Genomic DNA, 18,607 nt, shown 5'->3' on the forward strand with positions numbered 1-18,607 from the left:
TACAGCGGCCATTGTCGTCGGCAAAATTAGAAACATTTCTAATTTGGCGACAGCGAAGACTTCAACCCTTTTGACGTGAAGTCGTGCTGTTGTCAAAAAATCTGTGCCCATAAGAACGCGTGTATTTTAATATTTGACAGATGTCGCTCGTCGCTTGTCGTCTTCTATGTGTTCAGCACTTTACAGAGTAAACAGGGATAAAGGGATGTCCAACTTATTCCAGTGTGAGAGCGCCTTAAAATTTGCGTTTTTTATAACATTTTGCATTATTACCAGATCAGACAAAATACTAATTTTTGGGCATTTAAATTAAAATACCCAACATTTATTATGGTTAAAAATTATTATATACTGAATGTTTAATATAAAATTAACTTATTTCAATTTCATTTAGCGATGTAATGGTATATTAAAATAGCCGGTTTTCGAACTTTCAGTAATAAATAAGGTCAATTATTAAGTGTCAACTGAAAATTAATCAGTTTCTTTTATAATCTTCCATGAAAAATTAGTTTCTCGATGCTGCAATTCACAAAAATATTCTCAAATCACTTTTAAATTTCACGTTTTCATTTATATTTATTTTTTTAGTTCTTATTAGTGATCTTGCAGAAAAATGTCTCCATCGCATTATTTTTTTGGCAACTTTTCAATCTGGCCTTTCCAGTTTCCCAATTGCGAAACGTCAAAACCTCCTCCATCTAGTCAACTGTCAAAGTCGAGGAGGTTTTGACGTTTAATATTGCGCTCTCACTTCCAGTGATATGAGAGTTGTACATCTCTTTATCTCTGGAGTAAAGATAACAATTTGCAATTTAATTACTGACTAAATTGCATATAATATATACTATTGTTGTTGTATCGCGGTGTTTGTTGCCAAACTGCTCCGAAATGGTAAGACAAGTTTCTGTGTGCATTAGGGCAGGTCTGAGAATCGGAATCTATATGTTATGGGTGGTTCACCCCAAATTTTAGACACTTTTTACTTTGCTCTTTGAACGCTTTCAAAAAAATGTTACAATCACGATTGCCACACACAAAATAATTTGAGGACCAAAAAGCCAAACAAAACATAGTAATAGTTAAATGTTATATTATTGTTAACAATTTGCAAATTTTCTGCATATATAATACAGTAGTTTTCCGAAATAACGAACACATTAATTGTCAGGCATGTTCGCTATATCGAATTTTTCGTTAATTCGAGTACTCACTTAGAGGTATTTTTGTCAATAAAAATGAGTTATATATTCGTAAATTGCAGTTAAATAAATTGTTTTATTAATTATTTGTTAAAAATGAAAAACCATAACAAAATAATTCAAATCCAATAAATTCTTCCAAAATGGACCAATTCTGACAATTATACTTCTATTTGGTGCTGATCAATAATTTTAAGCTTTTTATAAAATTCAACATTTTTTCAATTTGCACATTTCTTTTGAATTTTTTCCAGTTTTATTTTTAATTCTGGTTCGATGTTATTCGATTTTTTCATCTTTTTTTTCATATGTCTTCTTCATGTTGTTCGTTAAACCGAGTACTTACAAATCCCCGATGTTCGTTATTTAAGGTACTCAATGTAACAAATTTGCTTGTTCATTATAAGCGGTTTTCGTTAAAACGAATATTTGTTATTTCGGAAAACTACTGTATATCAAATATTTTAAATATTATACATTTGAAATATTTTAACAAGAAATACACATGTGTGATAAATTTAGGTGTACCCATGTAGAAAAAAAGTACAGAAATTGGTCTGTCTTGGCAACACAAAAAAGAAACATTAAACAAATTGGTTTTAGAAAGATTACTAATAATGAAATAGAAGAATACAACACTGAAAATTAACTTTGCAAATCACCTAGAATAGGTATTTCAACCTAATTGACTCAAAAACAACTTTATGTTGCCAACCTTGCCCTATACCGCTAACTAGACAAGTGTCTATGAGGACTTCTACTTCTGAAATTACTACGATCATAAAAGAGCTCAATCCAACAAAGGCTTCGGGACACGATAATATTACTCCAAAAATGTTAATTTGTGGAAAAAGTCGCAGATCATGATAGATAAACCTGGGAAAGACTAAACACAGTCGTCTTCCTGCAGACCAAAAAGTCTTTTACCCTGCCTTTCCAAAATATTTTAAAAAGTTTTACTATCAAAAATTACTCCTTTCGTCCACGAAAATAATATAATACCAACCCACCAATTCGCGTTTCGTGCAAAACAATGCACTGTAGAGCTAGTAAATAGAATTACTAACGAAATCAGGAAAGCATTCGAGCACAGAGAGTATTTTTCTAGATGTAGCACAGGCGTTCGATAAGGTCTGGCTTTTATGGAAAATCAGAAAGGTTGTACCTTACGAATTGCATAAAATTTTGGAGTCATATTCAAGAAACATGAAATTACAGTTAAAGTAGCTGATTTCATATCAGAAGAACGAACAATAAAGCCTGGTGTACCTCAGGGTAGTGTATTAGCCCCAACTCTGTACATAACATATACAGTACACATTCCAACAGCAAAAAACGTATTGACATCCACTTTTACGGATGACCAATTATTTCAACTACTAGTCAACTGGCATATAAAAATTAATGAGCAAAAATGTTACATTTTCCCTAAGACCAGAAACGTGTCGGACACTTAAAATAAACAATGTACTAGTACTCCAAAAACAAATAAAATAAATGGTTAGAACAATCACGGGTTCACCATGGTACATGTGTAACGAAAACATCTATAAAGATATTGATATTTCTAAGGTAAAGAAGGAGATAGAGTACAGCAGAAAGAAATATATTACCAAACTTCGTGAACATCCAAACCCATTGGCTAATGCCTTGGTACATTCCTGCAATCAAACACGTTCTACCAAAACAGCTCAGACACATTCTTGAGCCTTTTTAGTTGTAAATATATTTAAGACTATAATACATATTGTTAGGCTTTAAACAAAGCAGATCCATTTTATAAAAAAATATTGAAGAAAAAAAATTGGTACATTTTGTACAAACTTTCAACCCTAATTACAATATCAATTGTCAAAAGCACTCGCTTGAAGCAGAGATAAAAAGATGCCCTACTCTCATCATCTCGCCGCGCAAGATCACTAATAAGAACTTAAAACAATAAATATAAATGAAAACATGAAATTTAAAAGTGTTTGAAGACATTTTGTGTGATTTGCAGCATCGAGAAACTAATTTTTCATGGTAAATTATAAAAAACAAGTAAGAAAGGGCTAAGTTCGGTTTTGACCGAACTTTTTATACTCTCGCAATTTAAGTTGGAGACCCCAATATTAGGTTAGAAGCACCGAAGTCCTCATGTTCGATATATGGTTCCTTAAAAACCTATGGTCCGATTTCGGCGATTTTTAGAAAGGGGTTGCCAGACTATAAATGCAGTATTTATGCAAAGCTCTGTTCCGATATCTTCACTAGTGCTTACTTTACATATTTTAAAGTAAACTATACAGATCGACTTCAAAGTTCCGGTAATAGGAAGCAGGCGTGGTTGTGAACCGATTTGGCTTCTTTTCACAACATATCATTGGGATGTAAGGGAAATATTACAAACCAAGTTTCATTGATATTGGTCGAGTAGTTTCGGAGATATGGTTTTTGACCCATAAATGGGCGTAGCCACGCCCATTTCAACTTGTGTATACCAATTTGAGTGCAGCCCTTCTCTAACATCTTTGTAATGAAATTTCAGGTTTCTGGTGCTTTTCCTCAGTGAATTAAAGCGTTTTTAGAAGTTTTTTACATGATCCCCTTCCTAGTGGGATCCTTTATACCAAATTTTACTTCATTAGCTTAATTTATGGCTTAGTTATAGCTCTTTATATGTTTTCGGTTTTCGCCATTTTGTGAGCGTGGCAATGGTCCGATTTCGCCCATTTTCGAAAGCAACCTCCTCAGGGTGCCAAGGAATATGTGTTCCAAGTTTCATTAAGATATCTCAATTTTTACTCAAGCTATCGCTTGCACGGACAGACGGACGGACGGACAGACATCCGAATTTCAACTCCACTCGTCACCTTGAACACTTTGGTATACACACCTGCACAAAATAAAAAGTACACCAAAATTTTTCAAGCAAAACACATCAAAAATAATTTCTATTTAACTTTTAGAGAAAAGTGGAAACGCAATTCTGTTCTTTAGATATCTACAAGTAAAATTTAAAACAAAACTTTACATTTAAATAAAGCAAAACAAAGAAATTAGGATCCCAACAAGCTACATACTCGAAATCAGCCTGCTTAAAATAATAGGTACACTTTTGATGAGACATTTACTATCGAAAAATCAATTATGATACAAATATTTTGTTGTTAATAAAGAGTATATCCACCATCATTCCGGATTCGTTTACTAATTTTTTTGGACATACAGCATGGATCGCAAGTCATACTGCTCAGTTGAAGAAACCCTACAAGTTCCCAGCTCAGAATGCAAGGAAAATTACTTCTGGATATTGGGAAATTAAGGGAACGTTCACATAAATGCTTTAACGTGAAAATCTAGTAGTTACACTCGCGCAAAACGACAAAAAATTAATAAATTTCTTGATCGTCGCATTGTAACTACAGTGGAACTTCTTTAACTCGAATCACCATAATCCACAAAAAAAAATCGAGTTAGAGAGACTTCGAGTTATAGAAATGTTCATTAAAACATACATTTTTCAAAAAGCTGTAAAATATAGATTTACCCATAGTTTCAGTTATTTACTTCGCAACAAGTTATATTTAAATACATTAAAACATGTATGTTGTCGTAAAGCTGTTTTGTAAAGCTGTGAATTATTCAATAGAGTTGAATTCATTGGTTGCCTGGCATATGCCACTACACCATTTAAAATTGAAGGCGCGATTTCACATCGAAACTTGCCATTTAAAAAAGTGTCTCCAATGGGTTCCAATTACGAAGCAAAATAAACTTATCGTCTGGTTATGAAAAAATGCATTGCTTACACGAATGCCTTTGATTCCTAAAGTTATAACAATTAAATTTAAACAATAAGTCCCAAGTCCAAACATTGTCTTATAGAGGAGATTCTTCAGATTAAGAATATATGTATATAATTATAGTCACCGGAGGATGGAGTCTTATGTAGAAGATCACGTAAGTGCGGAAAGTTTCTGACAGTCATTTTATGTTGAAAATTCAATAAATTTTAACTTAAAATGTCTCGATTTGTATTCACATATTTATTTTAGCTCGTTTATATATACATATATAAAATTGTTAATTATCAGTATTTATGAAATAGGCATTTATCTATCCTTTACTCATGAGAGCCTCCGGACCCAGACCGCCAAAGTAATCGGAATCGTGCCAAATAACATGTTTAATTTTTCCAAATATTATAGTTTAAATGCAAATATTTAAAAAAAATATAAGTGCGGTATAAATATCTATACATATTATTCTATCTCTAACATATCCAATAAAACGCAATTGGTGCAATAAATATTTTACTTGAAATGTAACTAACGGTGATTTATCCTTTTTCTATTAGTTAGTTCTCTGTTTTAACAATAATATACAAATTCTAAAAATAATTAGCCCGCATTTATGAAATTAGATTCAAAAATAAATATTATAACTTAAAGTTATATCTATCTATAATATAAAAATGAATCGCAAAATGTGTTGCTAAGCGCATAACTCGAGAACCGCTGGACCGATTTCGCAAATTCTTTGTTTAGAATGTTTTTAGAGATTCCGGGATGGTTCTTACGGAGAGAAAAATTAGAAAAATTGCTTGAAAAAGTCTTAAATCCACAATTTTCTAATCACCCATACAAACAATTTGTGTCGTTAGTCTCGCAAAAAGTTGAGAAGGGCCAAACCGTTTAGTTTTGAAATATTTATGGAAAGCCAAGGAAAGATTAGAAAGTAAGTAAATATGGAAAAATTGTGAGGAAGATAACAAGAAGATGGTTTTATTTGAATTGACAACAAATTTATAAAAAAGAAAACAAAAAATAATATTATTTTCAAAGTTGTCATTGTTGCTTTGTTAAAATATTTTTATCATTATTCAATTGTATAATGCTGTATCGAAAGCCCAAAACAATTTGTAACAAGTAGGGAAAGGCAACCAAACATTTTATACTCGCAATTTATTGATTTAATTTTATTACACACAATTTGAAATAAAGTCCAACAGAATAACGAAAATCCTCTTATATAGTATATAACGGCTGATGTAATTCCTGAACCTATTTCACACATTTTCACCACTAAGGTTAACGGGAATAGGGGTAACTTGGCACCTGTTAGTAGGCAGTACTTTCGGCCTTGAAATTACTACTAAATTGCAAATCAACAAACACCAGTCTGCAAACTCGCCAAAAAGAGCTACAAAGGAGATTTTCCAGTTATTCAAGTCGCTGGAAGAACTGCACAGGACTTTAAAAGATTTACGCGACAACGAAAATATTTTTGGTGAAGCCATGATTCTGGCAGGTGATTTTCGCCAGACTATTCCAGTTATTCCTGGATCAACTGTTGCGGACGAACTAATCACATGCCTAAAATCATCTACTTTGTGGCGACACATAAAAAATCGTCAATGAACAAATAACATACGAGTGTTTTTCCAACAATATCATACTGCGAATGTAGAAATAGTTGGAAATGGTAGCGACGCAGTTGACACCTCAATGTATTATTAACATTTTTAACGGGCTTCTGTCACTTCATGGTCTCGAAAGAGGAGCTTATTCATCGTGTTTTTCCGGACATGAAACCACATAACCATAAATGACTGATTGAATGGCCTATTTTGGTGATAAAAAAACAAAGATATCGATGATCTTAATGCGACAATTTAGGATTTCGTTCCAGGAGAGTTGACACAGCTACAAACCCGGGTGACGTAGTGTATTATCCCACAGAATATTTAAAATTGCATTGACTATACCCTCTCACTTTGCAATTAAAATTAGTGTAAGCTGTCATGGCTATGAAAACGGTAATCATAAATAAGTCACCGAAACAATCTTGGCTTGGCCAACTTGCAAATTTGTTATTATGATGATTTACGCTTAGTACAGATCTACCATAATGTATATCAACCGGCTATAATGTTTTCGTCTTCGCGCGTAAGAATTTTTTGACTATATTGAAAAAATTCTAATTTAATGTATACCTTAGCCACAAAAACGTGTGGTCGGGTCTGCTAGTCATATATAAAAGTAATTTATTACTAATTTAATACTTCGATTATTCAAAATGTACACTGCGAAGGTTGTTAAAGAGCGCGGCTTTATCTTTATTATCAGCGGCCTTATTTAACCACAAATCATTAACATGGAACATGTGACAACTCATTTTTTTAAATCACGTTGAAATAAATTTAATGATAACAAATTGTTAGCACCATAGCCAGAAAGCAACAAGTATTGAACCGTAAATAGGAAATATTCAGTGGTAATTATGTCCTAAATATAACTTACCATGTTTCGAGATTACTAAATTTCTTTGTGACCACCTTTCCCAAATCGATACCCAAACGATCAACAATCCTTTGGGCCAAATCCGGGTGAGATGTGCCGGAAAACACTTTTATATTAGGCATTCTGGAATGCAATGTGTTATTGAAACAAAATGTCTCCTTTTGATCCAAACTGGCACAATTGGAACTACTAACACGCGTTGAATTAAGACAACGAACCAGAATCACACTCCACAAGTCAAGACCTTATTTTGTTTCCACTTTTTATCACCGTTTTGTTTTATAAACCATTTATGCCTGTCCTAATAGGGTTAACGTTAACCCACATGTGAGCTCATAAGGAACTTAATTGTAATGTCTTATTTACACATAGACATAGTGATTCTGAAGTGCTGAACACAAAGACGACGACACGACACGACGTAGCGACGGCTGATCACAAATGTCGCTTTGAAGCCAGCGTCTTGAACATTTTGAAGACGGCAGCGACATATCAAACAGCAATTTCATTGTTGCCATACTAACATCTTTCATTTCAATAAAATTTACTTATTTAGTTTAAAGTGAAATTAATTACGCAAAAAATGTAAAAATTGGCGATTTATTTGTTTTAAATAATCGATTGTAATTATAAATGATAAATCAAAGTTATTTTAGGTTTCTGCTGGCAAAATAACGTCATACTTGTTAGAACTTTGAATAATTTTACATTTCACATACTAGTGGCAGCTCTACAGCGGCCTTGTCATCGGCAAAATTAGAAACATTTCTAATTTGGCGACAGCGAAGACTTCAACCCTTTTGACGTGAAGTCGTGCTGTTGTCAAAAAATCTGTGCCCATAAGAACGCGTGTATTTTAATATTTGATAGATGTCGCTCGTCGCTTGTCGTCTTCTATGTGTTCAGCACATGAAATATACCCGAGAACGAGTATAACTTTGTGACTTTTGATTTATATAGTATAGAACATGGATAACATTATCCATGTTATGCAAGCTATATTCAATGCTACCAAGTTTTGTTTTACACATTTCGGATCGGTTTAACAATTTTTAGAAGCTCAATTAAAAAATTATTGCCACAGTTAATCATTAATTCTGCAGTGAATTCGATTTCGATTGGAACACGACTTTCAAACTTTAAAGCAATCTTTGATTCCGTCGATCAAGTACTTTACCACAAAATTAAACTAAACTGCTTTATCGACAAATTTGATTAATTTTGTAAATCTGTAGGTAATTGAAATGGATACAACCGCTTCACATTTGAGTTATAGTGTTGTGACTGGTTCTCATGAAACCGTTTTCACTATAGGTGTAAATATTGAAAGGAAGTTCTGGCAGCGGTTGAAAATTGGATATATAATTATTTATAAAAAAGTTCGTGAAAGTGAAAAAATTAATAAAAATCGTTGGCTTAATATAGAAAAGGCGTATCTACATTTTTTTTCGAAATCGCGTTTTTAATGTATTCTGGTAGACCACTGTCAAATACTCCTCCCCTTAAAAAAATAGTGGGCTATGATCGTAAATAACGGATTTATAGTCATATGAAAAAAGCCCTAACTAATTCGAAGTTACAATAACAACATCCTATCTCAAATAACTTCAAAGAAATTAAAAATTATACCAAAATTATACCACAATTGAATTTGTTACCTGTTTTGAATAAAAATTGGAATAGAAATGTTTTTTGCATCTTAAGTTTTTAACGTTTTATTCAGTTTTTTCCTTCTCCTGAAAAGTGACGAAAAGTGTAGATACGCCTTTTCTATATTAAGCCATCGAAATATAAATTATGCAATAGCAACGGCGGCGCTATGTCATGTATTGAAGTTAAAAGCATGAAAAAGGAAGAAGACTCAGCAAAGGAAACCAAAGCAGGGGTGGATTAGACTACCATTAAGGAATCGTTTGTCCTGTGGATCTTACACCACACTTTGATCCAAGGTGGTTTCTCAGGACCCAAAGTGGTTGGAGAACTTCTTGAGGATGACTCTGGCAGACTTATAACTTTTAATGTTTACAAAAGAATTACAAGATTACGTGAAACGATGTCGATCGGTCAAAGACTGATGGTAACACTACGCTATTTGGCTACTGGAAATAACTATCGAGCCTACCCTGCAAGACGAATAGAGTTACTTATCTTATGGTGTATTGGTTAACAGTAAAAAAGCTTGTATTATTTTATTGGTCTCTCTTGTTCTAGCAGCAGGAAAAAAGTTAATATTTCTCCTCTTTTACGGCATGTCGGTGTGATTATCATGCTCGCCCTCTCTCATTGATTTTGGTGCAAATCCTGCATATGTCTTTCTGCTCTGATTTTTCTTTGTTTTGGAAAGGCATATGTCGCTCTGTGGCTATAGTAGTTTTTTATTTAATCAGCCATCTATCAATGAAGATTGTTGGATTTATAATTTTCAAGGTCACCCCTTACTCACAGGAAGTAAATATATTGGTCATTTGTTGGGTCACCGTTTCGTTACTTAAATTTGGTTCATTGGCCTTCATTCTATAGGTCACCTACATTTTTTCGTTTAAAAATGAAAAATTGAAATTGTTTAATTTTTATTTTTATTTATTTAATTGGATGTTTACATTTATAAATTAGTATCGTATTTTACATTTTTAATAATTTCTATAGATTAATATTTAAATTTTAGCAACAAAACTATAGAAATATAATAATATTGAATAAATATATGATATTGAAAATGATAAATTGTAAGTTCAGCTTAATAATTCCTGCATAATCAAAACAGAAGCAGTATAAACAACTTCTGCCCCTCAATATTGTCTTTTCGAGCTCCGTTATACCTGAGACACACATGTAGTAACAATACCATGATTAAAGTATTATGGTATTGTGTTTACTACGTACATTGACACACATCGAATTGTACCCAGCAAGTCATGGGTACTGAAACTCCAACACATTCAAAGAAATTTCAATAACACCACTACATGCACATATATGCAACAAAGGGTAAAATGTGCATAAACATTTAACTCAACTCTCCTCTCATACAGCACCCTGAATGATAGAAAGAAACAACCAAAGTTCTCGTGTTTGAACAAGTTTGGTTTTGAGATGTATCATGGCTGCTTGTGAAGTATTATTTTGCGTGTTTTATTTAATTAAGTGATCTGCAGCCTTATTACATAAACATAACTCACAAAATCATAAACATTTAACTCAACTCTTCTCTCATACAGCACCCTGAATGATAGAAAGAAACAACCAAAGTTCTCGTGTTTGAACAAGTTTTGTTTTGAGATGTATCATGGCTGCTTGTGAAGTATTATTCTGCGTGTTTTATTTAATTAAGTGATCTGCAGCCTAATTTAAGTTTAAATTTTTGAAGCACGCATTTTTAAATAATTAAAACGTAAAATAAAAGTTTTCTAAAGCCAAAATATGGAATTGAAGAGGGTGATATAGAAATACTTCATTGCACTGTCAGTTCGAAGCACGCAATAGAAGCTACGCCAACAATGGTCAACATAAATGGCGAAACCGGGTCGGCTTTAGTATACTATCCCAGGCTTTCGGTAATAAAATGGGTATCGTTGGAAAGAGGAGGTTCTCCAGATTAAGAATATATAGCTGCAGCTGACTTATAGTTATCGAGATATTCGCACTTAAAGTTGAAAAAAATGCTACTTTTATCTTGAATTTTCACAATATATACTGAATATTTTATTAATATTCTGCACTTATTTTACACTTACACTTCACCACATTGTTTCTGCATATTTATTTTATAAAAATTATGACGAAAATGGCTGTAAATAAATATTTAACATTTTACACAAATCTTCGTTTAAAAAATAGCAAAAAGGGTTGCAGGTTGACAAGTAATCAGTGTTGCCACATCAAATATTTCGCAAAAATCAAAAGAATAAAAATAAACAGAAAAAAGAAGGATTATACCCCAAACCAAACCATAATGGTGTTATGACTAATGCAAAGTCTTTCGGTATTACCTTTTCTTTGATAACACCCGGTGATTGCCCGACCAGGGTTATTTTTTTGAAGCGCGGCCGAAGGCCGCCAATGCGGAAAGTATTTCTACACGAAAGAATATTTCAATTCCCCCTCTTTGATAACTCACGGTGTTGGCTCGACCAGGGTTATTTTTTTGAAGCGCGGCCGAAGGCCGCCAATGCGGAAAGTAGTTATACACTAAAGAATATTTCAATTCCCCCTCTTTGATAACTCCCGGTGTTGGCTCGACCAGGGTTATTTTTTTGAAGCGCGGCCGAAGGCCGCCAATGCAGAAAGTAGTTCTACACGATAGAACTTTTCATTTCCCCCACTTTGATAACTCCCGGTGTTGGCTCGACCAGGGTTATTTTTTTGAAGCGCGGCCGAAGGCCGCCAATGCGGAAAGTAGTTCTACACGAAAGAGTATTTCAATTCCCCCTCTTTGATAACTCCCGGTGTTGGCTCGACCAGGGTTATTTTTTTGAAGCGCGGCCGAAGGCCGCCAATGTGGAAAGTATTTCTACACGAAAGAACTTTTCATTTCCCTTACTTATAGTGCATAGAGTGAATATCATAAACTTTCTTATATTATCTTTATATAATCTTTTTATAGGGCATTTGTTTTCTGCATTTTGGGTATTTATTTATTTTGGTTCTTCTCATTCGTTTGCAAAATATCTGATATGGCAACACTTATTACTTGTCAAGCTGCAACCCTTTTTGTTATTGTTGAAATTAAGAGATTTGTGTAAAATGTTAAATACTTATTTACAGCTATTTTCGTGATAAATTTTATCAAATAAATATGCAGAAACAATGTGGTGAAGTGTAAGTGTAAAATAAGTGCATCCCTACTAATATTATAAATGCGAATGTAAGTTTGTTTGTTACGCTTTCACGCAAAAACTACTGAACCGATCATCATGAAACTTTGTACATATACTCTTGAAGGTACTAGAAGCAACATAGGGTACTTTATATAAAACAATTGTTTGTCAAAAAATCGTCAAATTTAGCTACTTCAGTAATGAAGTTTTACAGTCATGAAGTTTCAACCCTGAATACTGTAATACCGTATGTAATGTAATAATTCAATTGAATATAGTTTCAACTGTTTATAATTTTTCTATATTTATTGTGACTTTCATCTGTCGTTACATCCATATTAATATTATAAATGCGAATGTTACTCTGTCTGTCTGTTACTAACTGAATTGAGTTAGTGATTTTTAGTCGTTTTTGTTGGGACTTTTGCCCTTTCACGTCTAAACGGCTGAACGGATTTTGATGAAATTTAGTAAGGTAATAGATGGTTACCTAAAAACGGATATAAGATCAAAATGATCACGTCATCGTACTTAGGGGGTAGGAAGTAGGCAGAAAACTGAATTGAGTTAGTGATTTTTTTATGGTTTTTGCTGGGAATTTTGCTCTATCATGCATAAACGGCTGAACGGATTTTGATGAAATTTAGTTAGGAGATAGACAGACTTTGCCGGTTATCACTAAAGGCACCCCTGCAGATGAAATAAGTGAGTGTTTAAAAGCGTCAACGTTATGGGTGCACGTAAAAACGTTTAATGAGAGTGCAACTACACAATGATGTACAATCTGGACAATATGCTGCTGCTCTTCTTAAAATTGGAGAAGATCGTATGTCAAAGGATGGTAATGGCATGATTGCATTGGATCGTGAATTCTGCAATGTTGTGCATAATCCAGATGATCTAAATAACTTCGTCTATAGCGAACTGCTAACTAATATGAGGAATAGATAATGGTTATATGAAAGAGCAATTTTACCACCGACGAATGATATGGTGGGACAGATAAACGAGCAAATTATGTCACGCGTGGGAGGTGATATTGTTAAGTTTATCTCTGTAGACACTGTAATGGATACTGAACAAGTAACAACATACCCTGTAGAATTTCTTAACACTTTAGAACTGTCGGGAGTACCTTCACACAAACAGAGGCTGAAAGCAGACGTTCCTGTCCTTTTGATGCGGAATTTAGATGCACCAAGTGTAATGGCACACGGTTGCAAGTAACACACCTCGGTCGCAATATTGTAAAAGCAATCATTATGCCTGGAATGGCAAAAGGAGAGAATGTTTTAATCCCCCGTATACCCATAATTCCGACAGATTGCCAGTCCAGTTTAAGAGATTACAGTTTCCGCTGAAAATCGCATTCGCTATGACGATAAATAAAGCTCAGGGGCAAACATTAAAAGTAGCCGGCATTAATTGCTCACGTGTTTCAAGTCCACAGAATCTCCATGTGTTGGCCAGAGAGGGAAAAACAAAGAATATAGTTTACAGAAATGTACTACAATAATAAGGCCTCTTCTTTTTAGCTTCCTACATTATTATACTACTTACATTAAGTTAGTACTTCCTACGCAGACGATGTTGCGGATGTCACACTGTCTAACATCGGGGGTTGGCAGGTAGGTAGTTAGTAGTATTTTAAATCGATTTGCATTATTTACTTTTTATATTTACTAAGGAAACATTCGGAGCTATCCATTATATGCTTAGGTTGCTTTTGAAGAAATTTTGATGTGAAGTTGTGGACCGGAACACGAAAGTGGGACATTGTTGCAGGGGGACTTACAGCCGGAGAAAAAGGAAAAACTTATGCGGACGAAGTCGCGGGTAAAAGCTAGTAATATTAATAAAATATTCAGTATATATTGTGAAAATTCAAGATAAAAGCAGCACTTTTTTCAACTATAAGTGCGAATATCTCGAAAACTATAAGTCAGCTGCAGCTATATGTATATATATTCTTAATCTGGAGAACCTCCTCTTTCCAACGATACCCATTTTATTACCGAAAGCCTGGGATAGTATACTAAAGTTTCCCCGATATTTCAACCTCATATGGCGCGTTTAAGGTACGCAAACTTATTGGTGTCACTTATTGTAGCAGCGTAGAACTTTCGAAGCGATGGAATATGTGCTGCAAGCAAATCCAAAACTATGGATGCAAACGCTGCTACATGGAACACAAATCATTTACACACCAGATATTAGGTTTAATGTCACTTTTTTACGTGCAATTAAACCTTTTGGTCAACACAAGCACGTGAAGAATTGGAACGACGTGGTTTGGGTGCTTTTGTAACCGTTTATCATCGCGACGTGTGTTAACTGGGTTTTGCCAATGATCTAGAGGGTAAAGCAGTGGCAGTATTTTTGAACTTACCGGCACCTCAGTTGGTCGTGCCATTAGCAGCTAAAGCACAGAAATTAAAGGGTAAATTTAAGTGAATGTTTGTGATCATAAAAATTTAAAAACTTCGTGTATGTTTAATTAGGAGGACTTTTTTGATTCATTTTCACCATGTATTGAGGAATCATAACGTCGTTGTATCGCTTTACAAGGACATAAATTCACCGAAATTAGTTCAATGGAAATACTACAGCAAGAGCATGGATGTTAAGACTTGAACGGTGCCGTGCTAGATTTAGATTTCCTGAAACATAAGGTTATTACCAACTTTTGTTACAAACTTTATAAAAATTCAAATTTTCCTTTATATTTTATAGAAACCCTCCTCCCAGATGAATCTAGTACTAGTGAAATTAATGAAAGAACAAATCTTACAAAAACTCCTAAAGAAACCAAAATAGTCCTCACATAATGTGCGCAGCTTACACTTCCAACCCGCACGGGGTATTTGACATTTGTCAGTCTTCCTCCAGCCTTTGCCCGATAGCAAAAATTGTTCAAATACGTTTACATATGGATATAGTGTAGTACGATAATACATTTATAAAGTAAATATAATAATAAACACCTAAATGGCATGATATTTTAAATAAATATGAAATATAAATATTTAATATATTTATATATAACTAGCAGACCCGGCCACACGTTTTTGTGGCTAAGGTATACATTCATTTAGTAAATCCTTCAATGTAGAGAAAAAATTCTTCCGCATAAAGACGAAAACGTTATAGCCGATAAATTTTAAAATGATTGATAGATAGATAGATCTGTGTTAAGCGTAAATCATCAGTATTTGTAAAACTTTGATTCTTTTAATCGTATATTGGAGAAAGTAACAAATGACCAAATTTCACAGTTGGCTTTATCTTGGCTTTGGTGACGATATGGATTACCTTCTTCACACCCAGTCTTGTTCTTTTGCAAATTTTGATGTTGATTTATGTTACGCAGCATGATGACAAATCACACTACTTTTAATTGCAAGTGAGTGGGGATAGTCCAGCAATTTAAAATACACCGTATAGATAATTGAATACGTCATCCTGATTTGTAGCTGTGTCAACTCTAATTTAACGAAATTCTAAATTGTCGCATTAAGATCAAAGAGGTCCTCGTTTTTTTTTCCACTAATATAGGACATTCAAACAGTCATTTATGTTTATTATATTATGGTTTCATGTCAGGAAAAACACGATGAATAAGCTCCTCTTTCGAGGCCATGAAGTGACAGAAACCCGTTAAAAATGTTATTAATCCATCAAGGTGTCAACTGCGGCTACCATTTTCAACAATTTCTATAATCGCAATATGATATTGTATCGTATGTTATTTGTTATTTGGCGATTCTTTATGTGTCGCCACAAATTAGATGATTAGAATGTGATTAGTTCGTCAGCAACAGTTGATCCAGGAATAGTCTGGCGAAAATTACCTGCCAACAGAATCATGGCTTCACCAAAAATATTTTCGTCGTCGCGTAAATATTTTAAAGTCCTGTGCAGTACCTCCAGCGTCTTGAATATCTGGAAAATCTTCTTTATAGCTCTTTTTTTGGGCGATTTTGCAGACTGATGTTTCGTTGATTTGCAATTTAGGAGTAATTTCTAGGCCGAATTGTCGTTTGTCTGTCAACTAACAGGTGCCAAGTTGATCCTATTCCTATTATAACAGGGCGTTGAAAATGAGTGAAATCGGTTCAGGAATTACCTCAACCCTCATGTACTATATATGCTGATTTCCGTTATTCTATTGGACTTTATTTCAAATTGTGTGTAATAAAATCACATCAATAAATTGCGAGAGTATAAAAGTTCGGTTGTCTTTCCCTACTTGTTAGAAATTGTTTTGGGCTATCGATACAGCCTTTTACAAACAATTGAACAATGATAAAAAATATTTTAACAAAGCAACAATGAAAACTTTCAAAATATTATTATTTTTATACTCTCGCAACAAAGTTGCTAAGAGAGTATTATAGTTTTGTTCACATAACGGTTGTTTGTAACACCCAAAACTAAAAGTGAAGATATCGGTACAGAACTTTTCACAAATACTATGTTTATAGTGTGGCAGCCCCATTCTAAAAATCGCCGAAATCGGACCATAGGTTTTCAAGGTCCCATATATCGAACACAAGGACCTCGGTGCTTCTAACCTAATATTATGGTTTCCAACTTTCAATGGATTTTATACAATATATATGACGAATATGTGGGTCAAATTGTGTATTATATAATATAAATAAAGTTAAATAAATAAATTGCGACAGTATAAAATGTTCGGTTACACCCGAACTTAGCCCTTCCTTACTTGTTTGTTTTGTTTTTTTTATAATTTTGTTGTCAATTCAGATAATAGAAGATGATCTTCTTGTTATCTTCCTCACAATTTTTCGATATATACTTAATTTCTAATCCTTCCCTGGCCTTCCATAAATATTTTAAAACTAAAATTAGCCAGATCGGTTTGGCCCTTCTCGACTTTTTTCGAGACTAACGACACAAATGTTTGTATGGGTGATTTGGAAATTTTGGATTCATGCAATTTTTCTAATTTTTCTCTCCGTAAGAACCATCCCGGTACCTCTAAAAACATTCTAAACAAAGAAGTTGCGAAATCGTTTCAGCGGTTCTCGAGTTATGCGCTTAGCAACACATTTTGCGATTCATTTTTATATTATAGATATATTTTGTTATTAAATTCTCATTTGGGATTTTGGTAGAACTAACCGAAAATAGAGGGTATAGTTTCTGGGCTTTTGTGGGTCGCAGTACTGAAAGTGCACGTGCAGTGTTGGTTCGAAGTTTTGGGTCTTTCATCCGTGATAGTACCAAGAACAGTACTGGAAGTGCACATGTGTTTTGGTTCGCAATTTTGGGTCTTTCATCCTTGATTGTACCAATACCATTCCCCAAATTGTGCAAGAGGTATATATACATTGCTAAATGATGAATGTAATGTGCAAGAAAGGGATGAACGATCACACGTACACAAGAGTTTCGTGTACTTTTGTCAATTCGCCCTTAAAAATGGCATAGAAACTTTCATTGAAACTGCTGGTATCGCTCCCTGGCATTTCACCGAAGAATTCGCCGGTACCTGTCTTGCAGGGTAGTAATCTGAAATACCAGATTTGTTTCATAGACATTAGATATTTCAAAAAGTTGTAAAAAATTAACAATCACATTTATGAAATGGAGAAATTAAGATCTATTATTTCAAAATAAAAACACGTATTTTCTCCACAAAACACACAAGTCGATAAATTATATCTCCGAATCGTGTAATATACCAAAGCGGTACATTGCCTTGGCGTTTTTGAAAAAAAAAAAAATCTGAAAAATTTCTAATTTTCCTTTATTTTTATTTATTTTTGAAAAGTCATTTTGACAAAATATTTTGAAAAGCTTTTGTATAAGCTCTCTTCTAGGTTTCAAACCTATTTTCAGCTGTGTTTAGTGAAATACCACAAAAAAATGCTGATATTGTTACCAGCAAAATACTACATTGCTCACATAGTAAAGTGCTGGTATTTGGTGACACACATCTGGTATTCGTACGAACAATATTATTGTTACTACATGTGTGTCTCGGGTAGTACTATGTTAACCAGAGATGTACAACTCTCATATCACTGGAAGTGAGAGCACAATTGTAAACGTCAAAACCACCTAAACTTTGACAGTTTGTCGAGATGAGGAGGTTTTGACGTTTCGCAATTGGGAAACTGGAAAGGCCAGATTGAAATGTTGCCAAAAAAATAATGCGATGGAGACATTTTTAGCCGCCTTGCAAGATCACTAATAAGAACTTAAAACAATAAATATCAATGAAAACGCGTAATTTAAAAGTGGTTTAAGAATATTTTTGTGAATTGCAGCATCG

General features: G+C 33.8%; 1 protein-coding gene and 2 long non-coding RNA genes across 8 annotated transcripts in view; 2 read left to right on the plus strand and 1 right to left on the minus strand.

The window, feature by feature from the left end:
• The window catches only part of Prps1_1 (ribose-phosphate pyrophosphokinase 2), a 41,265-nt gene extending 33,499 nt beyond the window's left edge, over positions 1-7,766 (minus strand). For 2 of the 4 annotated variants that reach the window (XM_054230226.1, XM_054230223.1), the window contains exon 1: positions 7,487-7,765. In XM_054230226.1, coding sequence (XP_054086201.1) covers positions 7,487-7,608 — 122 coding nt within the window. In that variant the 5' untranslated portion in view covers positions 7,609-7,765. Of the gene's footprint in view, positions 1-7,486 lie in introns of all 4 variants that reach the window. The other 2 variants (XM_054230225.1, XM_054230224.1) reach the window with 2 other exon arrangements.
• LOC128921808 (uncharacterized) lies at positions 4,108-7,727 on the plus strand. The gene is made up of 3 exons (XR_008471113.1): positions 4,108-4,291; positions 4,361-5,144; positions 5,293-7,727. It is a non-coding gene; the product is annotated as an uncharacterized LOC128921808 (long non-coding RNA).
• A 2,792-nt stretch (positions 7,767-10,558) lies between the features above and the next one.
• Positions 10,559-18,344, plus strand: LOC128921487 (uncharacterized). Of its 3 annotated transcripts, none has more exons than XR_008470925.1 (5): positions 10,559-12,304; positions 13,839-13,931; positions 13,991-14,743; positions 14,805-14,975; positions 15,037-18,344. It is a non-coding gene; the product is annotated as an uncharacterized LOC128921487 (long non-coding RNA). The 3 variants fall into 3 exon arrangements; XR_008470924.1 differs by having other exon boundaries at positions 10,561-13,931; positions 13,991-14,139; positions 14,193-14,743; XR_008470923.1 differs by having other exon boundaries at positions 10,561-13,931.
• The last annotated feature ends 263 nt before the right edge of the window (positions 18,345-18,607 follow it).

Source organism: Zeugodacus cucurbitae, chromosome 4 (assembly GCF_028554725.1).
Source record: "Zeugodacus cucurbitae isolate PBARC_wt_2022May chromosome 4, idZeuCucr1.2, whole genome shotgun sequence".
NCBI lineage: Eukaryota > Metazoa > Arthropoda > Insecta > Diptera > Tephritidae > Zeugodacus > Zeugodacus cucurbitae.